General features: G+C 57.4%; 1 protein-coding gene across 1 annotated transcript in view; it reads right to left on the reverse strand.

Annotated features, from left to right (window-relative positions):
• Window positions 1–26,114, reverse strand: part of LOC138527535 (uncharacterized) — a 536,309-nt gene that overhangs the window by 97,647 nt on the left and 412,548 nt on the right. The window contains exons 7-8 of the mRNA XM_069638782.1: window positions 16,819–18,242; window positions 11,253–11,409 (exon numbers count right to left, since the gene is read on the reverse strand). Coding sequence (XP_069494883.1) covers window positions 11,253–11,409; window positions 16,819–18,242 — 1,581 coding nt within the window. The remainder of the gene's footprint in view (window positions 1–11,252; window positions 11,410–16,818; window positions 18,243–26,114) is intronic.

Raw genomic sequence — 26,114 nt, forward strand, 5'->3', positions numbered from 1 at the left:
TCCATCCCTCCTTAGCCCTCACTCAGCCCTGCCCTCCATCCCTCCTTAGCCCTCACTCACTCCCGCCCTCCATCCCTTCTTAGCCCTCACTCACCCCCGCCCTCCATCCCTCCTTAGCCCTCACTCAGCCCCACCCTCCATCCCTCCTTAGCCCTCACTCACCCTGCCCTCCATCCCTTCTTAGCCCTAATTCAGCCCCGCCCTATCCTTCCTTAGCCCTCACTCACCCCTGCCCTCCATCGCTTTTTAGCCCTCACTCACCCCCGCCCTCCATCCCTCCTTAACCCTCACTCAGCCCCACCCTCCATCGCTCCATAGCCCTCACTCAGCCCCACCCTCCATCCCTCCTGAGCCCTCACTCACCCCTGCCCTCCATCCCTCCTTAACCCTCACTCAGCCCCGCCCCATCCTTCCTTAGCCCTCACTCACCCCTGCCCTCCATCGCTTTTTAGCCCTCACTCACCGCCGCCCTCCATCCCTCCTTAGCCCTCACTCAGCCACTCCCTCCATCCCTCCTTAGCCCTCACTCACCCCTGCCCTCCATCCCTCCTTAGCCCTCACTCACCCCCACCCTCCATCCCTCCTGAGCCCTCACTCAGCCGCACCCTACATCCCTTCTTAGCACTCACTCAGCCCCGCCCTCCATCCCTCCTTAGCCCTCTGTCAGCCCCTGCTTTCCATACCTCAATAGCCCTCACTCAGCCCCGCCCTCCATTCCTCCTTAGCCCTCTCAGCCCCACCCTCCATCCCTTCTTAGCCCTCACTCACCCCTGCCCGCCATACCTCCTTAGCCCTCACTTGCCCCCACCTTCATCCCTCCTTAGCCCTCACTCACCCCCGGCCTCCATACCTCCTTAGCCCTCACTCAGCCCCGCCCTCCATCCCTCCTTAGCCCTCACTCAGCCCCACCCTCCATCCCACCTTAGCCCTCACTCAGCCCTGCCCTCCATCCCTCCTTAGCCCTCACTCACCCTGCCCTCCATCCCTCCTTAGCCCTCACTCACCCCCACCCTCCATCGCCCTCCCTCACTCCCACCCTCCATACCTCCTTAACTCTCACTCACCCCACCCCATCCCTCCTTAGCCCTCACTCACCCTGCCCTCCATCCCTCCTTAGCCCTCACTCACCCCCGCCCTCCATCGCCCTCCCTCACTCCCACCCTCCATACCTCCTTAACTCTCACTCACCCCACCCCATCCCTCCTAAGCCCTCACTCATCCCTGCCCTCCATCCCTCCTTAGCCCTCACTCACCCCCGCCCTCAATCCCTCCCTAGCCCTCACTCAGCCCGCTCTCCATCCCTCCTAAGCCCTCACTCACCCCTGCCCTCCATCCCTTCTTAGCCCTAACTCAGCCCCGCCCCATCCTTCTTTAGCCCTCACTCACCCCTGCACTCCATCACTTTTTAGTCCTCACTCAGCCCCACCCTCCATCCCTCCTGAGCCCTCACTCACCCCTGCCCTCCATCCCTCCTTAGCCCTCACTCACCCCCGCCCTCCATCCCTCCATAGCCCTCACTCAGCCCCACCCTCCATCCCTCCTGAGCCCTCACTCACCCCTGCCCTCCTTAGCCCTCACTCAACCCCGCCCTCCATCCCTCCTTAGCACTCACTCAGCCCCGCCCTCCATCCCTTCTCAGCCCTCACTCGACCCCGCCCTCCATCCCTCCTTAGCCGTCACTCAGCCCCCTCTGCATCCCTCCTTAGTCCTCACTCACCCCCGCCCTCCATCCCTCCTTAGCCCTCACTCAGCCCTGCCCTCCATCCCTCCTTAGCCCTCACTCACTCCCGCCCTCCATCCCTTCTTAGCCCTCACTCACCCCCGCCCTCCATCCCTCCTTAGCCCTCACTCAGCCCCACCCTCCATCCCTCCTTAGCCCTCACTCACCCTGCCCTCCATCCCTCCGTAGCCCTCAATCAGCCCCGCCCTCCATCCCTCCTTAGCCCTGACTCACCCTGCCCTCCATCCCTCCTTAGCCCTCACTCACCCCCACCCTCCATCGCCCTCCCTCACTCCCACTCTCCATCCCTCCTTAACTCTCACTCAACCCACCCCATCCATGCTTAGCCCTCACTCACCCTGCCCTCCATCCCCCCTTAGCCCTAACTCAGCCCCGCCCTATCCTTCCTTAGCCCTCACTCACCCCTGCCCTCCATCGCTTTTTAGCCCTCACTCACCCCCGCCCTCCATCCCTCCTTAACCCTCACTCAGCCCCACCCTCCATCCCTCCATAGCCCTCACTCAGCCCCACCCTCCATCACTCCTGAGCCCTCACTCACCCCTGCACTCCATCCCTCCTTAGCCCTCACTCACCCCCACCCTCCATCCCTCCTTAGCCCTCACTCAGCCCCGCTCTCCATCCCTCCTAAGCCCTCACTCACCCCTGCCCTCCATCCCTTCTTAGCCCTAACTCAGCCCCGCCCCATCCTTCCTTAGCCCTCACTCACCCCTGCCCTCCATCGCTTTTTAGCCCTCACTCACCGCCGCCCTCCATCCCTCCTTAGCCCTCACTCAGCCACTCCCTCCATCCCTCCTTAGCCCTCACTCACCCCTGCCCTCCATCCCTCCTTAGCCCTCACTCACCCCCGCCCTCCATCCCTCCTGAGCCCTCACTCAGCCGCACCCTACATCCCTTCTTAGCACTCACTCAGCCCCGCCCTCCATCCCTCCTTAGCCCTCTGTCAGCCCCTGCTTTCCATACCTCAATAGCCCTCACTCAGCCCCGCCCTCCATTCCTCCTTAGCCCTCTCAGCCCCACCCTCCATCCCTTCTTAGCCCTCACTCACCCCTGCCCGCCATACCTCCTTAGCCCTCACTTGCCCCCACCTCCATCCCTCCTTAGCCCTCACTCACCCCCGGCCTCCATACCTCCTTAGCCCTCACTCAGCCCCGCCCTCCATCCCTCCTTAGCCCTCACTCAGCCCCACCCTCCATCCCTCCTTAGCCCTCACTCAGCCCTGCCCTCCATCCCTCCTTAGCCCTCACTCACCCTGCCCTCCATCCCTCCTTAGCCCTCACTCACCCCCACCCTCCATCGCCCTCCCTCACTCCCACCCTCCATACCTCCTTAACTCTCACTCACCCCACCCCATCCCTCCTTAGCCCTCACTCACCCTGCCCTCCATCCCTCCTTAGCACTCACTCACCCCCGCCCTCCATCGCCCTCCCTCACTCCCACCCTACATACCTCCTTAACTCTCACTCACCCCACCCCATCCCTCCTAAGCCCTCACTCATCCCTGCCCTCCATCCCTCCTTAGCCCTCACTCACCCCCGCCCTCAATCCCTCCCTAGCCCTCACTCAGCCCGCTCTCCATCCCTCCTAAGCCCTCACTCACCCCTGCCCTCCATCCCTTCTTAGCCCTAACTCAGCCCCGCCCCATCCTTCTTTAGCCCTCACTCACCCCTGCACTCCATCACTTTTTAGTCCTCACTCAGCCCCACCCTCCATCCCTCCTGAGCCCTCACTCACCCCTGCCCTCCATCCCTCCTTAGCCCTCACTCACCCCCGCCCTCCATCCCTCCTTAGCCCTCCTTAGCCCTCACTCAGTCCCGTCTTCCATCCCTTCTTAGCCCTCAATTAGCCGCGCCCTCCATCCCTCCTTAGCCCTCACTCAGCCCCCTCTGCATCCCTCCTTAGTCCTCACTCACCCCCACCCTCCATCCCTCCTCAGCCCTCACTCAGCCCCGCCCTCCATCCCTCCTTAACCCTCACTCACTCCGGCCCTCCATCCCTTCTTAGCTCTCACTCACCCCCGCCCTCCATCCCTCCTTAGCCCTCACTCAGCCCCACCCTCCATCCCTCCTTAGGCCTCACTCTCCTTGCCCTCCATCCCTCCTTAGCCCACAATCAGCCCCACCCTCCATCCCTCCTTAGCCCTCACTCACCCTGCCCTCCATCCCTCTTTAGCCCTCACTCACCCCACCCTCCATCGCCCTCCCTCACTCCCACCCTCCATCCCTCCTTAACTCTCACTCACCCCACCCAATCCCTCCTTAGCCCTCACTCAAACTGCCCTCCATCCCCCCTTAGCCCTCACTCACCCCTGCCCCCATCGCTTTTTAGCCCTCACTCACCCACGCCCTCCATCCCTCCTTAACCCTCACTCAGCCCCCCCTCCATCCCTTCATAGCCCTCACTCAGCCCCACCCTCCATCCCTCCTGAGCCCTCACTCGCCCCGCCCTCCATCTCTCCTTAGCCCTCACTCACCCCCGCCCTCCATCCCTCCTAAGCCCTCACTCAGCCCTGCTCTCCATCCCTCCTAAGCCCTCACTCACCCCTGCCCTCCATCCCTTCTTAGCCCTAACTCAGCCCCGCCCCATCCTTCCTTAGCCCTCACTCACCCCTGCCCTCCATTGCTTTTTAGCCCTCACTCACCCCCGCCCTCCATCCCTCCTTAGCCCTCACTCAGCCCCGCCCTCCATCCCTCCATAGCCCTCACTCAGCCCCACCCTCCATCCCTCCTGAGCCCTCACTCCCCCCTGCCCTCCATCCCTCCTTAGTGCTCACTCACCCCCGCCCTCCATCCCTCCTTAGCCCTCACTCAGCCCCACCCTCCATCCCTTCTTAGCCGTCACTCAGCCCCACCCTCCATCCGTCCTTAGCCCTCACTCAGCCCCCTCTGCATCCCTCCTTAGTCCTCACTCACCCCCACCCTCGATCCCTCCTTAGCCCTCACTCACTCCCGCCCTCCATCCCTTCTTAGCCCTCACTCACCCCCGCCCTCCATCCCTCCTGAGCCCTCACTCAGCCCCACCCTCCATCCCTCCTTAGTCCTCACTCACCCCCGCCCTCCATCCCTCCTTAGCCCTCACTCAGCCCTGCCCTCCATCCCTCCTTAGCCCTCACTCACTCCCGCCCTCAATCCCTTCTTATCCCTCACTCACTCCCGCCCTCCATCCCTCCTGAGCCCTCACTCAGCCCCACCCTCCATCCCTCCTTAGTCCTCACTCACTCCCGCCCTCCATCCCTCCTTAGCCCTCACTCAGCCCTGCCTCCATCCCTCCTTAGCCCTCACTCACTCCCACCCTCCATCGCCCTCACTCAGCCCCGCCCTCCATCCCTCCTTAGCCCACACTCACCCCGGTCCTCCATCCCTCCTGAGCCCTCACACAGCCCCGCCCTCCATCGCCCCCACCCACTCCGTCCTCCATCCTCCTTAGCCCTCACTCCGCCCCACCCTCCATCCCTCCTTAGCCCTCACTCACCCTGCCCTCCATCCTTCCTTAGCCCTCACTCACCCCACCCTCCATCGCCCTCCCTCACTCCCACCCTCCATCCCTCCTTAACTCTCACTCACCCCACCCCATCCCTCCTTAGCCCTCACTCAAACTGCCCTCCATCCCCCCTTAGCCCTCACTCACCCCTGCCCCCCATCGCTTTTTAGCCCTCACTCACCCACGCCCTCCATCCCTCCTTAACTCTCACTCAGCCCCGCCCTCCATCCCTCCATAGCCCTCACTCAGCCCCGCCCTCCATCCCTCCTGAGCCCTCACTCGCCCCACCCTCCATCCCTCCTTAGCCCTCACTCACCCCCACCCTCCATCCCTCCTGAGCCCGCACTCAGCCCCACTCTCCATCCCTCCTAAGCCCTCACTCACCCCTGCCCTCCATCCCTTCTTAGCCCTGACTCAGCCCCGCCCCATCCTTCCTTTGCCCTCACTCACCCCTGCCCTCCATCGCTTTTTAGCCCTCACTCACCCCCGCCCTCCATCCATCCTTAGCCCTCACTCAGCCCCGCCCTCCATCCCTCCATAGCCCTCACTCAGCCCCTCCCTCCATCCCTCCTGAGCCCTCACTCCCCCCTGCCCTCCATCCCTCCTTAGCCCTCACTCACCCCCGCCCTCCATCCCTCCTTAGCCCTCACTCAGCCCCACCCTCCATCCCTTCTTAGCCGTCACTCAGCCCCGCCCTCCATCCCTCCTTAGCCCTCACTTAGCCCCCTCTGCATCCCTCCTTAGTCCTCACTCACCCCCGCCCTCCATCCCTCCTTAGCCCTCACTCAGCCCCACCCTCCATCCCTTCTTAGCCGTCACTCAGCCCCGCCCTCCATCCCTCCTTAGCCCTCACTCAGCCCCACCCTCCATCCCTCCTTAGCCCTCACTCCCGCCCTCCATCCCTTCTTAGCCCTCACTCACCCCCGCCCTCCATCCCTCCTGAGCCCTCACTCAGCCCCACCCTCCATCCCTCCTTAGTCCTCACTCACCCCCGCCCTCCATCCCTCCTTAGCCCTCACTCAGCCCTGCCCTCCATCCCTCCTTAGCCCTCACTCACTCCCGCCCTCAATCCCTTCTTACCCCTCTCTCACCCCCGCCCTCCATCCCTCCTTAGCCCTCACTCAGCCCCGCCCTCCATCCCTCCATAGCCCTCACTCAGCCCCACCCTCCATCCCTCCTGAGCCCTCACTCCCCCCTGCCCTCCATCCCTCCTTAGCCCTCACTCACCCCCGCCCTCCATCCCTCCTTAGCCCTCACTCAGCCCCACCCTCCATCCCTTTATAGCCGTCACTCAGCCCCGCCCTCCATCCCTCCTTAGCCCTCACTTAGCCCCCTCTGCATCCCTCCTTAGTCCTCACTCACCCCCGCCCTCCATCCCTCCTTAGCCCTCACTCAGCCCCACCCTCCATCCCTCCTTAGCCCTCACTCACTCCCGCCCTCCATCCCTTCTTAGCCCTCACTCACCCCCGCCCTCCATCCCTCCTGAGCCCTCACTCAGCCCCACCCTCCATCCCTCCTTAGTCCTCACTCACCCCCGCCCTCCATCCCTCCTTAGCCCTCACTCAGCCCTACCCTCCATCCCTCCTTAGCCCTCACTCACTCCTGCCCTCAATCCCTTCTTACCCCTCACTCACCCCCGCCCTCCATCCCTCCTGAGCCCTCACTCAGCCCCACCCTCCATCCCTCCTTAGTCCTCACTCACCCCCGCCCTCCATCCCTCCTTAGCCCTCACTCAGCCCCGCCCTCCATCCCTCCTTAGCCCTCACTCACTCCCACCCTCCATCGCCCTCACTCAGCCCCGCCCTCCATCCCTCCTTAGCCCACACTCACTCCCGCCCTCAATCCCTTCTTACCCCTCACTCACCCCCGCCCTCCATCCCTCCTGAGCCCTCACACAGCCCGCCCTCCATCGCCCTCACCCACCCCGTCCACCATCCTCCTTAGCACTCACTCCGCCCCACCCCCCATCCCTCCTTAGCCCTCCCTCAGCCCCATCCTCTATCAGCCCCCACCCCCTGCAGGACAGAACTGGGCGCAGATGTTAGACGGCGCCTGAGCTTTGCTGTGAGCAAAGGCCCAGCAATTCCTAACCTGGAGCATCTCACTGTTAGCCCCTGCACTCATAGGCAGACATTGTGGTGTCACGTGCCCCGCGAGACGGAGGTCACGTGACACGGAAGAGGAAATAAAGTTTTAACCGGAACTGGCGTTACGGCGCCAGTCCGGAGTTGGAACCTGATCACGGTGGCCGCGTCGTTTGTATGCCCGCGACTCTGCAGCGTTGCGCGCAGCGACAGGGGGCCCGGAGAGGCCCGAACGTTACGAGCGGTGAGGGCCTGCATCCACACCACGCCGCCCCCCGCTCGTAACATCACACTGGCGACGAAGCGGGATCGGCCCGCATCCCGAAACACACGCGGTGCAGCGTATCATTAACCCGCCCACGACGCAGAGGAATAGATGTTCTTTCTCCTCTCAATCCATTCCAGGGAGACAGCCCCACGACGTGCAGGTGCATGCCACAAGTCTACACAACTGCTCCAGAGGAATCCTCTATCTCCATGGGAAGCAGTGGAGGACACTCAACAAGCTAATGCGCAGCAAGCATTTCTTCCTCCAACACCTCCAGGCAACCCACGCGCAGAGAACCAAGAGCAGAAGACCCACCACACCACAAGTGTTACCACGCCCTAAGACCAAGTAAGGAGGTACAAACGACTCAACTTTGGAATATCATCTGCTGCAGAAGTGTTCCAGCATGAAATCTGCAAAGTCATCACAGGGCTAGAAGGCACTACCAGTGACGACATCCTTGTATACGCATCGAACAAAAGAGATCACCGCAAACGACTGGAAGCGGTCCTAACGAGGTTGGAAGAAGCGGGCCTGACGCTTAACGCAGAAAAATGCAAGTTCAACAAAGAAGAGATATGCTTCTTCGGACATATTTTCAGCGCCAAGGGCGTGTCCCCGGACCCATCCAAGGTACAGGACATAAAAGACACCAAAGCACCCCAATCAGCCTCCGAAGTTCGAAGCTTCATGGGAATGGCGACGTATTGTGCACGTTTCATCCCCGACCTCGCCAGCACAGCAAGCCCACTCAGAGAACTAACGAAGAAAGACCAAAAGTGGGTATGGACCGAAACTCACCAGCAGGCGTTCCAACAGATTAAAGACACCCTCTCCGCGTCCACCACCATGGCGTTCTTCAACACCGACCGTCAAACCGAACTTCTGGTCGACGCCAGCCCTGTCGGCCTCGGAGCAGTCTTAACACAGACCGACAACAAAGGAAACGTGTTCCCCGTTGCATTTGCCAGCAGAGCTCTTACAAAACCTGAACAAAACTATGCCCACATAGAAAAGGAAGCCCTAGCCATTCTATGGGGATGCCGACACTTCAAAGTGTACCTGCAAGGCAAACAAGCAAAAGTCCTCCCAGACCACAAACCGCTGATCCCAATATTCCGGGGGTCTGCTCCTCACCCACCAGCGCGCATAGAGAAATGGATGCTGCAGTTGCAACCCTATAACATCGAGCTTGAATACCGCCCACGAACAGACAACCCAGCAGACTACTTATCCCGCCACCCGCGGCCTGCTACCGACAGAGAGCGGCGTCAAGCAAAAGAAACCGACGCACACGTCTGCCACATAGTCACCTGCGCAAGGCCGAGGGCCCTGACCCTGCACGAAGTGGCCACCGAAACAGAAGCAGACACCATCCTACAACATACCGCTAATACCGTCCGATCCGGAAACTGGAAGACCTTTCTCACGTCAATGGCCCAGCGCACTGTGCCAGCCCAAGCCAAAGTCAGAGCCCTGTTTGGGATTCGACATGAACTCTCGGTAGCCCCTGAAGGTGTCCTACACAGGATCGTACTGCCTGAGTCACTAGAAGAAAGAGCCCTCCTCCTAGCACACAGTGGACACCAAGGTATGGTTAAAACCAACGCCTATCTGAAGTCCAGAATGTGGATGCCGAACATGCAACAAAAGGTGGTAGAGTTAGTAGATGCTTGCGCAACCTGCCAAGCATCCAGGAGACCGGAAAATCCCGAACCCATCAGCAGTGCCCCAAGAAGCTGCAAGCGCTGGGACGCGGTCAGCATAGACCACTGCACGATTGCCGGGGAGGGATATCTCCTCGTAGTGATCGACGAGTTTAGCCGATACCCGGAGATGGAGCACGTAACATCCACCGATGCAGAGACCACCATCCTCACACTTGAAAAGATATTTACCACTCACGGGATACCGAGAAAAGTGAAAAGTGACAATGGACCGTCATTCACCAGTCAAGAATTACGCGAGTATTTCAAAGAGGTAAATGTCTAACACCAGCGAATCACCCCAAGGTGGCCCCAAGCGAATGGAGACGCCGAAAGGTTCATGGGGTCACTCAACAAAGTCATCAGGATCACAAAAGAACAGGGACGCCCGTGGCTGAAAACAGTTTACCGGTTCCTGAGAACACACAGACAAACCCCACACTCCTCCACAGGTATCAGCCCGGCGGCCCTCATGCTAGGCGTACCTATACAGGCAGAACTACCCATACACCCCCAATGGATAGCACCGGAACCAGACATCCCTGCCATAGACGCCAGGCGGCGGAGGCGAAATGAGCAAGAAAGCATCGCCAGGCGAGCCTGTCACAGAGAGCTGGTGCCAGGAGACACCGTCATCGTCAGGAACCGAGCCCCACAAAAAAAGATGTCCCTCAACTTCGAACTCCAACCATGGACAGTGAGCACCGCAAACCACAGCATGGTCACGGCCACCCGAGGAGGGGAGACGGTGACGAGAAACGTATCTCACTTCAGGAAGGTACCCCCAGAACAGTGGGAAGAGCGACCGATGTCTCCGAGAGAAGAAACTGAAACACTGCCCTCACCCCCCAACCAAATGGCGCCAAGGAACACAGCCATCCCAGGAACATCAGACAGTTCACATCAGCAAACAGGGGGAGACGAGACCTCGCCCCCCAGAGCAGAAGCGCCAGAGAAGAAAAACACACGGTATCATCTGAGGGAGAAGCCCAAGCCGTCGTCCCGCCTCAAAGGATACGTAGTGGACAGAATAGGCCAGCCAAAATCACACCGAGGCGAGCCCTAAATACAACCGCAAGTTTGACCACAATGTTAAGGTACCGGCTAAGATGCATGTTTGTAACCGCAAGTTTGACCATTATGTTAGATACCAGTTAAGGTGTATGTTTTGACAGCCGTGCAAATACCTCCAATTTGGGGAGGAATGTGGTGTCACGTGCCCCGCGAGACGGAGGTCACGTGACATGGAAGAGGAAATAAAGTTTTAACCGGAACTGGCGTCACGGCGCAAGTCCGGAGTTGGAACCTGATCACGGTGGTCGCGTTGTTTGTATGCCCGCGACTCTGCAGTGTTGCGCGCAGCGACAGGGGGCCCGGAGAGGCCCGAACGTTACGAGCGGTGAGGGCCTGCATCCACACCACGCCGCCCCCCGCTTGCAACATCACAGACATCATTCGGCAACTGAGACCCTGATGGGGGGTAAGTGCTTGCATGTAGGGGTGGGGTGGAGTGGGGTGGGGGGGTTACGGGAGACCGCTCATCCTCACAGCAGTCCCTAAGGGGGTACTTTCAGACTTGAAGGGGAGAGTTAACTGCCTGTACCATTGACGCTGCACTAGAATAGTCTCATTAGAATTCCTGAAGTTAGATGCCCCCACACAAGTAAGTGTGACCCTCCCCCACCTTTTCTGAAGTTAGAGCCTCAGTTAGAGCCTCTGCTAAAATGTGAAGGGTTACTCTCCCCCGCCCCCCTCTAATCCGGGCAGAGCAGGGTGTCTGGAAAACATATCAGTCTTTGTCTAAGATGTTTAGTTTCACAGACGCGTTGCTGAGCCTCTGCTGAGGGGGCAGTTAAGCCTTGAAGGGGGCATAGGGAGGGGCAGGCTTCTGTCTCCTGTTGCTGCCCCCTGGATCTACCCCCTAGAAAGGCCTCGAATTTCAGCAGCACGGCATGTAATCGCGCGATTAATCTCACCTGTCCTGACCCCAGCAGAGCTCGCCATGCTGCCCCTCACACTAGCACAGGAGAACTGGGGGGCACTAGTCACCAGCCACGTAGGGGGGACACTACTCACCAGCCACCAGAAGGGGGAGGAAAACCTGGCGTGGATCGGGCCTCCGGTCATTAAAGCCTCATAACCCGGGTGAAATTTCACACTGACTGCAGGGGGTCCGGGAAGGAGCGGGGAGGGGCGGATGGGTGCGCGACCCCCTCCGCGGAGATAAAGAATGCTATTTAAATGCCGGTGGCAGTGCACGCTCCGGTGGCTTTGATCCAGGCCGGGTTCTCATTCCTTCTCTGGTAAGAGGGGCGGGTTTCCGTGTTTGGGAATTTATTGGGGGTTTCCAGTCCGCACAGAGGCAGCTCTGCGGGGTCACAAGTTGGGACCCCGTGGCTTCTCTTAGCTCCAGAGAGTGAGAGTGTTGTGCATCTAGTGCTGCAGTGATATGGCAGTGTGCAGACACCTCCAGAGAGTGAGAGTGCTGTGCTGTGGATCTAGTGCTGCAGTGATATGGCAGTGTGCAGACACCTCCAGAGAGTGAGAGTGCTGTGCCTGTAGTGCTGCAGTGATATGATAATGACAGTGTGCAGACACCTCCATCCAGAGAGTGTGAGTGCTGTGGATCTAGTGCTGCAGTGATATGGCAGTGTGCAGACACCTCCAGAGAGTGAGAGTGCTGTGCCTGTGGTGCTGCAGTGATATGACAGTGTGCAGACACCTCCATCCAGAGAGTGTGTGCTGTGGATCTAGTGCTGCAATGATATGGCAGTGTGCAGACACCTCCAGAGAGTGAGAGTGCTGTGCCTGTGGTGCTGCAGTGATATGACAGCGTGCAGACACCTCCATCCAGAGAGTGTGTGCTGTGGATCTAGTGCTGCAGTGATATGGCAGTGTGCAGACATCTCCAGAGAGTGAGAGTGCTGTGCCTGTGGTGCTGCAGTGATAAGGCAAAGTGCAGACACCTCCATCCAGAGAGTGTGAGTGCTGTGGATCTAGTGCTGCAGTGATATGGCAGTGTGCAGACACCTCCAGAGAGTGAGAGTGCTGTGCCTGTGGTGCTGCAGTGATATGATAATGACAGTGTGCAGACACCTCCATCCAGAGAGTGTGAGTGCTGTGGATCTAGTGCTGCAGTGATATGGCAGTGTGCAGACACCTCCAGAGAGTGAGAGTGCTGTGCCTGTGGTGCTGCAGTGATATGACAGTGTGCAGACACCTCCATCCAGAGAGTGTGTGCTGTGGATCTAGTGCTGCAATGATATGGCAGTGTGCAGACACCTCCAGAGAGTGAGAGTGCTGTGCCTGTGGTGCTGCAGTGATATGACAGTGTGCAGACACCTCCATCCAGAGAGTGTGTGCTGTGGATCTAGTGCTGCAGTGATATGGCAGTGTGCAGACATCTCCAGAGAGTGAGAGTGCTGTGCCTGTGGTGCTGCAGTGATAAGGCAAAGTGCAGACACCTCCATCCATAGAGTTGTGTGCTGTGGATCTAGTGCTGCAGTGATATGGCAGTGTGCAGACACCTCCAGAGAGTGAGAGTGCTGTGCCTGTAGTGCTGCAGTGATATGATAATGACAGTGTGCAGACACCTCCATCCAGAGAGTGTGTGCTGTGGATCTAGTGCTGCAGTGATATGGCAGTGTGCAGACACCTCCAGAGAGTGAGAGTGCTGTGCCTGTAGTGCTGCAGTGATATGATAATGACAGTGTGCAGACACCTCCATCCAGAGAGTGTGTGCTGTGGATCTAGTGCTGCAGTGATATGGCAGTGTGCAGACACCTCCAGAGAGTGAGAGTGCTGTGCCTGTGGTGCTGCAGTGATAAGGCAAAGTGCAGACACCTCCATCCAGAGAGTGTGTGCTGTGGATCTAGTGCTGCAGTGATATGGCAGTGTGCAGACACCTCCAGAGAGTTAGAGTGCTGTGCCTGTAGTGCTGCAGTGATATGATAATGACAGTGTGCAGACACCTCCATCCAGAGAGTGTGTGCTGTGGATCTAGTGCTGCAGTGATATGGCAGTGTGCAGACACCTCCATCCAGAGAGTGTGTGCTGTGGATCTAGTGCTGCAGTGATATGGCAGTGTGCAGACACCTCCAGAGAGTGAGAGTGCTGTGCCTGTGGTGCTGCAGTGATAAGGCAACGTGCAGACACCTCCATCCAGAGAGTGTGTGCTGTGGATCTAGTGCTGCAGTGACATGGCAGTGTGCAGACACCTCCAGAGAGTGAGAGTGCTGTGCCTGTAGTGCTGCAGTGATATGATAATGACAGTGTGCAGACACCTCCATCCAGAGAGTGTGAGTGCTGTGGATCTAGTGCTGCAGTGATATGGCAGTGTGCAGACACCTCCAGAGAGTGAGAGTGCTGTGCCTGTAGTGGTGCAGTGATATGATAATGACAGTGTGCAGACACCTCCATCCAGAGAGTGTGTGCTGTGGATCTAGTGCTGCAGTGATATGGCAGTGTGTAGCCACCTCCAGAGAGTGAGAGTGCTGTGCCTGTAGTGCTGCAGTGATATGATAATGACAGTGTGCAGACACCTCCATCCAGAGAGTGTGTGCTGTGGATCTAGTGCTGCAGTGATATGGCAGTGTGTAGCCACCTCCAGAGAGTGAGAGTGCTGTGCCTGTGGTGCTGCAGTGATATGATAATGACAGTGTGCAGACACCTCCATCCAGAGAGTGTGTGCTGTGGATCTAGTGCTGCAGTGATATGGCAGTGTGCAGACACCTCCAGAGAGTGAGAGCGTGTGCTGGGGATCTAGTGCTGCAGTGATATGACAGTGTGCAGACACCTCCAGAGAGTGAGAGTGTTGTGCCTGTGGTGCTGCAGTGATATGATAATGACAGTGTGCAGACACCTCCATCCAGAGAGTGTGTGCTGTGGATCTAGTGCTGCAGTGATATGGCAGGGTGCAGAAACCTCCAGAGAGTGAGAGTGCTGTGCCTGTGGTGCTGCAGTGATATGATAATGACAGTGTGCAGACACCTCCATGCAGAGAGTGTGTGCTGTGGATATAGTGCTGCAGTGATATGGCAGTGTGCAGACACCTCCAGAGAGTGAGAGTGCTGTGCCTGTGGTGTTGCAGTGATATGATAATGACAGTGTGCAGACACCTCCATCCAGAGAGTGTGTGCTGTGGATCTAGTGCTGCAATGATATGGCAGTGTGTAGCCACCTCCAGAGAGTGAGAGTGTGAGTGCTGTGGATCTAGTGCTGCAGTGATATGGCAGTGTGCAGACACCTCCAGAGAGTGAGGGTGCAGTGCCTGCGGTGCTGCAGTGATATGATAATGACAGTGTGCAGACACCTCCATCCAGAGAGTGTGTGCTGTGGATCTAGTGCTGCAGTGATATGGCAGTGTGCAGACACCTCCAGAGAGTGAGAGTGCTGTGCCTGTAGTGCTGCAGTGATATGATAATGACAGTGTGCAGACACCTCCATCCAGAGAGTGTGTGCTGTGGATCTAGTGCTGCAGTGATATGGCAGTGTGCAGACACCTCCAGAGAGTGAGAGTGCTGTGCCTGTAGTGCTGCAGTGATATGATAATGACAGTGTGCAGACACCTCCATCCAGAGAGTGTGTGCTGTGGATCTAGTGCTGCAGTGATATGGCAGTGTGTAGCCACCTCCAGAGAGTGAGAGTGCTGTGCCTGTGGTGCTGCAGTGATATGATAATGACAGTGTGCAGACACCTCATCCAGAGAGTGTGTGCTGTGGATCTAGTGCTGCAGTGATATGGCAGTGTGTAGCCACCTCCAGAGAGTGAGAGTGTGTGCTGTGGATCTAGTGCTGCAGTGATATGGCAGTGTGCAGACACCTCCAGAGAGTGAGAGTGCTGTGCCTGTAGTGCTGCAGTGATATGATAATGACAGTGTGCAGACACCTCCATCCAGAGAGTGTGTGCTGTGGATCTAGTGCTGCAGTGATATGGCAGTGTGCAGACACCTCCAGAGAGTGAGAGTGCTGTGTCTGTAGTGCTGCAGTGATATGATAATGACAGTGTGCAGACACCTCCATCCAGAGAGTGTGTGCTGTGGATCCAGTGCTGCAGTGATATGGCAGTGTGCAGACACCTCCAGAGAGTGAGAGTGCTCTGCCTGTGGTGCTGCAGTGATATGCTAATGACAGTGTGCAGACACCTCCATCCAGAGTGTGTGTGCTGTGGATCTAGTGCTGCAGTGATATGGCAGTGTGCAGACACCTCCAGAGAGTGAGAGTGCTGTGCCTGTGGTGCTGCAGTGATAAGGCAAAGTGCAGACACCTCCATCCAGAGAGTGTGTGCTGTGGATCTAGTGCTGTAATGATATGGCAGTGTGTAGCCACCTCCAGAGAGTGAGAGTGTGTGCTGTGGATCTAGTGCTGCAGTGATATGGCAGTGTGCAGACACCTCCTGAGAGTGAGAGTGCTGTGCCTGTGGTGCTGCAGTGATATGATAATGACAGTGTGCAGACACCTCCATCCAGAGAGTGTGTGCTGTGGATCTAGTGCTGCAGTGATATGGCAGTGTGCAGACACCTCCAGAGAGTGAGAGTGCTGTGCCTGTGGTGCTGCAGTGATAAGGCAAAGTGCAGACACCTCCATCCAGAGAGTGTGTGCTGTGGATCTAGTGCTGCAATGATATGGCAGTGTGTAGCCACCTCCAGAGAGTGAGAGTGTGTGCTGTGGATCTAGTGCTGCAGTGATATGGCAGTGTGCAGACACCTCCAGAGAGTGAGAGTGTTGTGCCTGTGCTGCTGCAGTGATATGATAATGACAGTGTGCAGACATCTCCATCCAGAGAGTGTGTGCTGTGGATCTAGTGCTGCAGTGATATGGCAGTGTGCAGACACCTCCAGAGAGTGAGAGTGCTGTGCCTGTAGTGCTGCAGTGATATGATAATGACAGTGTGCAGACACCTCCATCCAGAGAGTTGTGTGCTGTGGATCTAGTGCTGCAGTGATATGGCAGTGTGCAGACACCTCCAGAGAGTGAGAGTGATGTGCCTGTGGTGCTGCAGTGATATGATAATGACAGTGTGCAAACACCTCCATCCAGAGAGTGTGTGCTGTGGATCTAGTGCTGCAGTGATATGGCAGTGTGCAGACACCTCCAGAGAGTGAGAGTGCTGTGCCTGTTGTGCTGCAGTGATATGATAATGACAGTGTGCAGACACCTCCATCCAGAGAGTTGTGTGCTGTGGATCTAGTGCTGCAGTGATATGGCAGTGTGCAGACACCTCCAGAGAGTGAGAGTGTTGTGCCTGTGGTACTGCAGTGATATGATAATGACAGTGTGCAGACACCTCCATCCAGAGAGTGTGTGCTGTGGATCTAGTGCTGCAGTGATATGGCAGTGTGCAGACACCTCCAGAGAGTGAGAGTGCTGTGCCTGTGGTGCTGCAGTGATAAGGCAAAGTGCAGACACCTCCAGGGAGTGAGAGTGTGTGCTGTGTGTACATTATAGGCTAAACTGTCGCACCAGGCATAATAATATTGTTCCGGTGAAGGGCTCAGGCTGTCTGTGGCCCGCAGGTGAAGGGCGCAGGCTGTCTGTGGCCCACAGGTGAAGGGCGCAGGCTGTCTGTGGCCCGCAGGTGATGGGCGCAGGCTGTCTCTGGCCCGCAGGTGAAGGGCGCAGGCTGTCTGTGGCCCGCAGGTGAAGGGCGCAGGCTGTCTGTGGCCCGCAGGTGAAGGGCGCAGGCTGTCTGTGGCCCGCAGGTGAAGGGCGCAGGCTGTCTGTGGCCCGCAGGTGAAGGGCGCAGGCTGTCTGTGGCCCGCAGGTGAAGGGCGCAGGCTGTCTGTGGCTCGCAGGTGAAGTGCGCAGGCTGTCTGTGGCCCGCAGGCGAAGGGCGCAGGCTGTCTGTGGCCCGCAGGCGAAGGGCGCACGCTGTCTGTGGCCTGCAGGCGAAGTGCGCAGGCTGCCTGTGGCCCGCAGGTGAAGGGCGCACGCTGTCTGTGGCCCGCAGGTGAAGGGCGCAGGCTGCCTGTGGCCCGCAGGTGAAGGGCGCACGCTGTCTGTGGCCCGCAGGTGAAGGGCGCAGGCTGTCTGTGGCCCGCAGGTGAAGGGCGCAGGCTGTCTGTGGCCCGCAGGCGAAGGGCGCAGGCTGTCTGTGGCCCGCAGGCGAAGTGCGCAAGCTGTCTGTGGCCCGCAGGCGAAGGGCGCAGGCTGTCTGTGGCCCGCAGGTGAAGGGCGCAGGCTGTCTGTGGCCCGCAGGTGAAGGGCGCAGGCTGTCTGTGGCCCGCAGGTGAAGGGCGCAGGCTGTCTGTGGCCCGCAGGTGAAGGGCGCAGGCTGGCTGTGGCCCGCAGGCGAAGGGCGCAGGCTGGCTGTGGCCCGCAGGCGAAGGGCGCAGGCTGTCTGTGGCCCGCAGGTGAAGGACGCCGGCTGTCTGTGGCCCGCAGGTGAAGGGCGCGGGCTGGCTGTGGCCCGCAGGTGAAGGGCGCGGGCTGTCTGTGGCCCGCAGGTGAAGGGCGCGGGCTGTCTGTGGCCCGCAGGCGAAGGGCGCCCGCTGTCTGTGGCCCGCAGGCGAAGGGCGCCGGCTGTCTGTGGCCCGCAGGTCAAGGGTGCAGGCTGTCTGTGGCCCACAGGCGAAGGGCGCCGGCTGTCTGTGGCCCGCAGGCGAAGGGCGCCGGCTGTCTGTGGCCCGCAGGTGAAGGGCGCCGGCTGTCTGTGGCCCGCAGGCGAAGGGCGCCGGCTGTCTGTGGCCCGCAGGTCAAGGGCGCAGGCTGTCTGTGGCCCACAGGCGAAGGGCGCCGGCTGTCTGTGGCCCGCAGGCGAAGGGCGCCCGCTGTCTGTGGCCCGCAGGCGAAGGGCGCCGGCTGTCTGTGGCCCGCAGGTCAAGGGCGCCGGCTGTCTGTGGCCCACAGGCGAAGGGCACCGGCTGTCTGTGGCCCGCAGGCGAAGGGCGCCGGCTGTCTGTGGCCCGCAGGTGAAGGGCGCAGGCTGTCTGTGGCTGTCCGTGGGGGTTGTGGAAGCATTGGGCATATCTGGGTGGGGCAGAAATGAAAAGAAATGAAGTCTTCTGAAGTTAGCACAGTCTGCGTGGGAAGCAAAACAGTCCACCTCCTTGTGCTTGAACCCACGGTTACTGCCCTCTGAGTCACCCCTCACATTTAACACTCTGCTGGATCTACATGACTGGTTTTACCTCTGATGGTGGGCTCCCCCCACTCACCCAAGTTTTCTGTTGGTGGGAGCTGTAACCCTGGCCATAAGCAGTGCAACACAACCTGATCAAGTGTGCCTGGGAGCTGTAACCATGCCAGTAAGCAGTGCTACACAACCTGATCGAGAGCTGGTGGGAGCTGTAACCATGGCCATAAGCAGTGCAACACAACCTGATCAAGTGTGCCTGGGAGCTGTAACCATGGGCGTAAGCAGAACAACACAACCTGATCGAGTCTGTCTGGGAGCTGTAACCATTGGCGTAAGCAGAACAACACAACCTGATCGAGTCTGTGTGGGAGCTGTAACCATTGGCGTAAGCAGAACAACACAACCTGATCGAGTCTGTGTGGGAGCTGTAACCATGGCCATAAGCAGTGCAACACAACCTGATCAAGTGTGCCTGGGAGCTGTAACCATGGGCGTAAGCAGAGCAACACAACCTGATCGAGTATGTGTGGGAGCTGTAACCTTGGCTCTAAGCAGTGCAACACAACCTGATCAAGTGTGCCTGGGAGCTGTAACCCTGGCTCTAAGCAGTGCAACACAACCTGAAAGAGAGCAGGTGGGAGCTGTAACCCTGGCCATAAGCAGTGCTATACGACCGGATCAATTGCGCCTGGGAGCTGTAACCCTGGCTGTAAGCAGTGCAACACAACCTGATCGAGTATGTGTGGGAGCTGTAACCATGGCTGTAAGCAGTGCAACACAGCCTAATCAAGGGCAGGTGGGATCGGTAACCATGGGTGTAAGCAGTGCTACACAAACTGATCAAGTGTGCGTGGGAGCTGTAACCATGGCTGTAAGCAGTGCAACACAGCCTATTCAAGGGCAGGTGGGATCGGTAACCATGGGTGTAAGCAGTGCAACACAACCTGATCAAGTGTGCGTGAGAGCTGTAACCATGCCAGTAAGCAGTGCTACACAAGGTGATCGAGAGCAGGTGGGGGCTGTAACCATGGTAGTAAGCAATGCTACATAACTTGATGAAGTGTGCGTGGGAGCTGTAACCATGGCCGTAAGCATTGCTACACAACCTGAACGAGAGCAGGTGGGAGCTGTAACCCTGGCCATAAGCAGTGCTATACGACCGGATCAATTGCGCCTCAGAGCTGTAACCCCGGCTGTAAGCAGTGCAACACAGCCTAATCTAGGGCAAGTGGGATCGGTAACCAGGGGTGTAAGCAGTGCTACACAAGCTGATCAAGTGTGCGTGGGAGCTGTAACTATGGCTGTAAACTGTGCTACACAACCTGATCAAGAGCAGGTGGGAGCGGTAACCATGCCAGTAAGCAATGCTACCCAACCTGAACAAGTGTGCGTGGGAGCTGTAACCATGGCCGTAAGCAGTGCTACACAACCTGATCAAGAGCAGGTGGAAGCTGTAACCATGGTAGTAAGCAATGCTACATAACTTGATCAAGTGTGCGTGGGAGCTGTAACCCTGGACGTAAGCAGTGCTACACAAGCTGATCAAGTATGCGTGGGAGCTGTAACCATGGCCATAAGCAGTGCTACACACCCTGAATGAGAGCAGGTGGGAGCTGTAATCCTGGCCATAAGCAGTGCTACACAACCTGATCAAGTGTGCGTGGGAGCTGTAACCATGGGCATAAGCAGTGCAACACAATGGGCCTCATTACGAGGTTGCCGGTAAGCGAAAAACGATGCCGGTAAAGGATTACCGGCATCGCTTACCGCTCCGGTGTATTATGACCGGCATTATGCACGATGCTGACCATACAGGCATCGCGGACCACCCGCAAACAGCAATCAGGAAACAAGCCAGGTGGAGTCAATGGGCCTCATTACGACCCAGGCGGAGGACCATGGTGCTATTAGCATGATGGTCCATGCCCGTGTCCGCCACGGCGGAATGGCGAATTACCACCCCATTCCAAGGTTGGCGGGGCGGTAATTCCCCATGCCACCATGGCCCTTCCCCATTCCCATTTTTGCCCCATAGGGCTCAATGGGAATGGGGAAGGCGCTAAGTACGGTGCCGCAAATTGCGGCACCGTACTTAGCACCAAGGTCCCTTTGCGGGTCCCTACTTTAACGGCTGGTAAAACCAGCCGTTAAGGTCGGGTCCCGCAAAGGGAACTCGTAATTAGGCACTAATAGGTTAACGGCGCCGCAGCCTTTTACGGCGCCGTTAACCCATTAGCGCCTGGGTCGTAATGAGGCCCAATGGAGGCTGGGCCAGTATAAAATGAGTACACCCACACACCACACGCCTTCCAACACCAAAATGCTACCACTAGCTGTTGAAATCATGGTGCTGGAGGACATGCCAATACTGCTACAACTACAGCAACAACACCAACTACAACAACAACTACAGCAGCAACAACAGGCAGCACAGAGGAGACGCAGGAGGAGAAGGAGGGTGAAACAGGCCCAGCAATTATCACCAGCGCAGCCAGCAGTGCCTGGTAGGCAGCCACCAATCCCTCGCACCAGACCCAGCCCATTAAACCTAACCCCTGAGCAGATCCACACCCTGTACCGGTTGGACTGGGACACCATCACCACCATAGTGGACATGATACACAACGACATTGCCAGCCTCATAGAAATACGCACTGCCACCCCCCCGCTACTAAAGGTGGTGTCTGTGCTCCACTTCCTGGCCACAGGCCCCTATCAACACACAGGGCCTCATTACACGGATGGCGTTAGGGATTTACCGGTACCGGTAAAATACCGGTACCGGTAAATCCCTACCGCCTTACTACGAGGTCCCTTTGCGGGTTGGGGGATTTAACGCCTGCTTTTTGCAGGCGTTAAAATCCAACCCGCTAAGGGACCTCGGAGCTAATTACGGCACCGCAAAATTGCGGTGCCGTAATTAGCGCCTTCCCCATTCCCATAGAGCCCTATGGGGCAAAAATGGGAATGGGGAAGGGCAATGGCGGAAAGGGGATTTACCGCCCCTCCAACCTTGGAATGGGGCGGTAAATCCCCTTTCCGCCAAGGCGGTGCTGGTATTTTACCGGCATGAGCCATGGCGCTAATAGCGCCATGGCTCACCGCCTACCGGGTAATGAGGCCCTTAGTGGGCCAGCTGCATGGCATTTCACAACCACTATTTTCACGCATGTTGAACCAAGTGCTGGATGCCCTCCTGAAGCATGCAAGAACCCACATATCCCTACCACGGACTACCCAAGAGATAGCCGACACCAAAGTAGGCTTCCATGCACTGGCAGGTATGTCCAATTGTGTTGGTTCCCTGGACTGCACCCATGTCGAATTGGTAGTCCCCCATGCCATAGAAGCGGTGTACCACAATCGCAAGCAATACCACTCCATCAATGTGCAAATGGTAGGTGACTCCAGCAAGATCATCACACATTGCTGCGCCCGATTTCCCGGATCAACACATGATGCCATGGTACTGCGCAACTCCACGCTACCCCGTCACATGGAGCGACATGCTGGACCACGTGCCTGGCTGCTTGGTGAGTTGCACAACTGGCCCATGGCAGTGCTTTGGGGTACTGATGTGTAGGGATGCACACTCAGGGGGAAGGGGTGCATACTCCACCTGGTTGGGAAAGGGGGGGATGCATACTCCACCTGGTTGGTAAAGGGGGGGATGCATAATCAATTGACGGTGATTGGAGAATGCATGCAGAGCTAAACACTCCAGACCTGAACCCCCAAACGAAACATGACACATCACTGGCACAAATTTAACAAATAATGCATATCGATGACAACAAGTAAGAGGCACAACCAGGTCACCATGGTGATGGCAAGCAATGCATGACTGTACAGGATGGCAACTGTGCCAAGTGGCTAGTGTGACCATGCATAGTGTAGAATACACAGCATGAATGGGAGGCTAAACATTGTTGCTCTACCACAGTACATCCGCCTCAGCATGCATTATTATACCCTGCATCATCTATCGAACGCCATCCAGACTACCACGCCTCATAGCAGTATAGAATGCATCTAGGTGACAATTTTGCATACTTACAGGGACATGTGCATGTCCACACCAAATAGCTGCCGCCATGACTGTGCTTCCTGAAGGTGGCAGCTCAGAGTGACACACACCTATTTGTATTTGCTTGCAGGTGGTGGAGGATATCCCTTGACAGCCATGAAGAGAAGTACAATTGTGTGCACACCCGTACCCGTGTTGTGATTGAGCAGACCTTTGGCCTGTTGAAGGCGCGTTTCCGCTGCCTAATTAGGTCTGGTGGGGGCAATCCTATATAGGCCTGAGAAGGTGGCAAAGATCACCATGGCCTGTGTCATGCTGCACAACATGTGCATCCGGAGAAATGTACCTCTGCCACCTGACATTCACATGCATGCACCGGGTGAGGATGATGAGGATGGAGACAGAAGTGAAGTATCCCCCCTGCCAGTACGTGATGCACGGGATTGCAATGCTGTACGCCAAGCACTAATTCATGAATACTTCTGAACCACAGGGACTATGATAGACATGTGTCAGTGACACACTGGCTCCATGTGGACATGCACACTTGGATTGTTGGGAGTTGACCACTGAACACCATCACACATTAAATGGATATGCACAAAATGAACAATGTCCAGCCATTATCTGCAATTACGACCCAGGCGGTAAGTTACCGCCTGGGTCGTACCCTTACCACCATAGTGTAAACTATGTTTACACCATGGTGGATGGCGGATTTACCGCCCCATTTCAAGGTGAGTGGGGTGGTAAATCCCCATTTCCCATTTTACCCTTCCCCATTCCCATTTTTGCCCCATAGGGCATAATGGGAGTGGGGAAGGCGCTAATTACGGCACCGTAAATTACGGTGGCGTAATTAGCACCATGGTCCCTTAGCGCCATGGATTTTAACGCCTGCAAAAAGCAGGCGTTAATATCACCATGGCGCTAAGGGACCTTGTAATCAGGCGTTAAGGGTCGGCGCCGTTTACGGCGCCGTTAACCCCTTAACGCCTGACTCGTAATGAGGCCCATTGAATTTTTTGGCACACAACGGGTGTATATTTTCAAACAGGGAAAAATGTGCACACTCCCCCCCCAACCTCAGTGAACTCCCTAACCCACCCTACAAGCCCCAAACCCCCCCAGTGAACTCCCTAACCCACCCTACAAGCCCCGAAAAACCCAGTGAACTCCCTAACCCATCCTACATACCCGAAATGTCCCCAAATGTACTCCAAGAAATGGTTCCCTTCACCCACAACCATGTGTCCCACTCCCATTGTCTGGGCACTCTACTTCCTGGCCTTTTTGTTGTCCGGGGGTGACATCTACGATGCCGTGCACTCCTCCGGGTCATCCGCACAGGGCTTGTGGGGACTGAGGATGCAGGTGTTGTAGCAGGGGATGTGTCCGAGGCAGGTTCCACGCCTACTCCAAAGCGTGGCCACTGCATATGGAGCAGGATGGAGGTTAGGACTTGGGTTACTGCCCCCAGACAGTCCCTCATGAGGACAGCCGACGCATTCACAGCAGCAGTGTTTGCAGTGATGGCCTCTGTGGTCTCCCCAATGGCAGTTGTGGTCCCCGCAATGGCAGTAGCAATGGCCCTCCTAGTGTCCTCCCCATCGGCAATATACTGCCGCATGAGATCCAGCATTGCCTCCTGTCGTGCCTCCATCCTCGACAGGCGTGCCTCCAAGATGTTGGTGGGGGCTGGAGTGGTGGGAGCTGGAGTGGTGGCAGCTGGAGTGGTGGTAGCTGGAGTGATGGGTGGTGCATGCACGGGACCTACATCCTGGGTGCTGTCCTCCTCGAAGGGGCACATGTCCGAATCCCTGAGGTCGGAGTCATGGAGGCAGGGAACATCACTGCTGTAGGCCTCCATATGGGGTGGGGGGTGGGCAGGGGGCTTGGGGTGGGTGTAGTAGACACAACTGTGACACCCTCGGGGTCCACATTGGCATCCACAACATCCGCGGTGGTTGGATGCGCAGGAAGTAACACCCCTCCGACTGTTGTGGGTATGTGCTGCTGGTCCTGATGTGTGTCGGCCACACTGGCAGCAGGTGTTTTTTGCTGGCTTTCCACCCGGTCAGGCACACTGCCTGTGGGTCTGGCCTGTTTGTCTGCCTGGGGGCGGTTGTGGCAGTGGCCCTTGTCCTATGGCGTGATGTGCATGCCCTTGCACTCCTCTCCTAACTGGCATCTTCCTCATCGGTGCCTGGGGGTTAGAAGAGATGCAGGTCATCAGTGATGGTGTCACATGCCAGCGACATACAATTGTGCTGTTCAATATTCATACATTCATGCATCCATGTCTTACAGGTGTGTGCCACTTGGTGTTCTGAGGGGGCATATTGGCAATCAATGCATGGCAGGTGGCATGCCATTGATATGGGGTTTGTGTGTTGGGTTACATGGGCATAGTCGTGGTATGATGCCCGTGTGTTGGTTATGGGATTGGCACTCAGCATGCATTTCTGTGTGGCAGGGTTTGGCATGCAATCTTGACTTGGATATGTTGATGTGGGTGCCTTGCCTAGTCTCACTTCCACGTCACTTGTGCTACGTCATTGATTCCCCTACAGGGATGTGCAGGGTCACTCGCCTCCTTCTGGGGATGATGCGGCACCCATCTCTATTTCTCCGAATCCCTCAATTGACTCAGGATCAATAAATGTGCTGGCAGTCTTCTCCCAGGGCATCAGCTTTGTGGGTGAGTGGGGACCCCTGCCTGTCGCCATGGCCGCCCTCCTGTTGCTTGACAGGATGTTTCTCACCCTCATGCGGAGGTCGTCCCACCTCTTGCGGCAGTCACGCACAGTACGTGGGGTGGTCCCCACGGCTGACACCTTCCGGGCAACCTCCTGCCAGATTTCCTTTTTCCTCATCTGGGCAGCATGCTTCATGTCATTGGCCTTGATTATGTCTGCATGTGCAGCGAGAGTGTCCACCAGCATGTTTAGCTCTGTGTCTGAGAAACGCTGTTTCCGCTGCCGGGGGGTCGTCTTCCTGGAGGCTTTGGACATCCTCAGGGTTTTCCAACACAGCACAACACGAATAGACTGGTGATTTTGGAGGATTGCAATGGATTGTGTTTTTAAAGATGGCCGCCGGCCAATTTCCCGTTCTGATGCGATGACGTTATTTCCAGGTCCAGTTTTGCGAGCCCGGTATTAGCATGGTGGTATTACCGGGTCGGTATTTAGGGGTTCCTCTGAGGCGGTGTCGGTATCGGCGGGTCCCGTGATGCCGCTATCGAGGGGCTGGAGGGCCTTTAGCAGCATGGCGGTATGGCCATTACCGGCATGGGGGTTTGTGCGTGCTCGCTCACTCGTAATCAGCCGCTATTAGCGGGTTCATGCGAGCACGGACCCGCACTTACCAGCATGCCGGTAATTAGGCTGTTTTTACCAGGCTACTCGTAATGAGGCCCAATATGATCAAGTGTGTGTGGGAGCTGTAACCCTGGCTGTAAGCAGTGCTACACGGCCTGATCGAGAGCAGGTGGAAGCTGTAACCATGGGTGTAAGCAGTGCAAAACAACCTGATCGAGAGCAGGTGGGTGCTGTAACCATGGCCGTAAGCCATGCTACACAAACTGATCAAGTGTGCATGGGAGCTGTAACCCTGGCTGTAAGCCGTGCTAAACGACCTGATCAAGTGTTTGTTTGTTTTATTATTTGTAATGCGCGCCAGACCCAGGGGTATCAGGGCACAGCAGGTACAAGAATATGCGAAGCTTCGTTAC

The sequence above is a fragment of the Ambystoma mexicanum genome, chromosome 14 (genome assembly GCF_040938575.1).
Source record: "Ambystoma mexicanum isolate Mex_15411 chromosome 14, UKY_AmexF1_1, whole genome shotgun sequence".
Taxonomy (NCBI): domain Eukaryota; kingdom Metazoa; phylum Chordata; class Amphibia; order Caudata; family Ambystomatidae; genus Ambystoma; species Ambystoma mexicanum.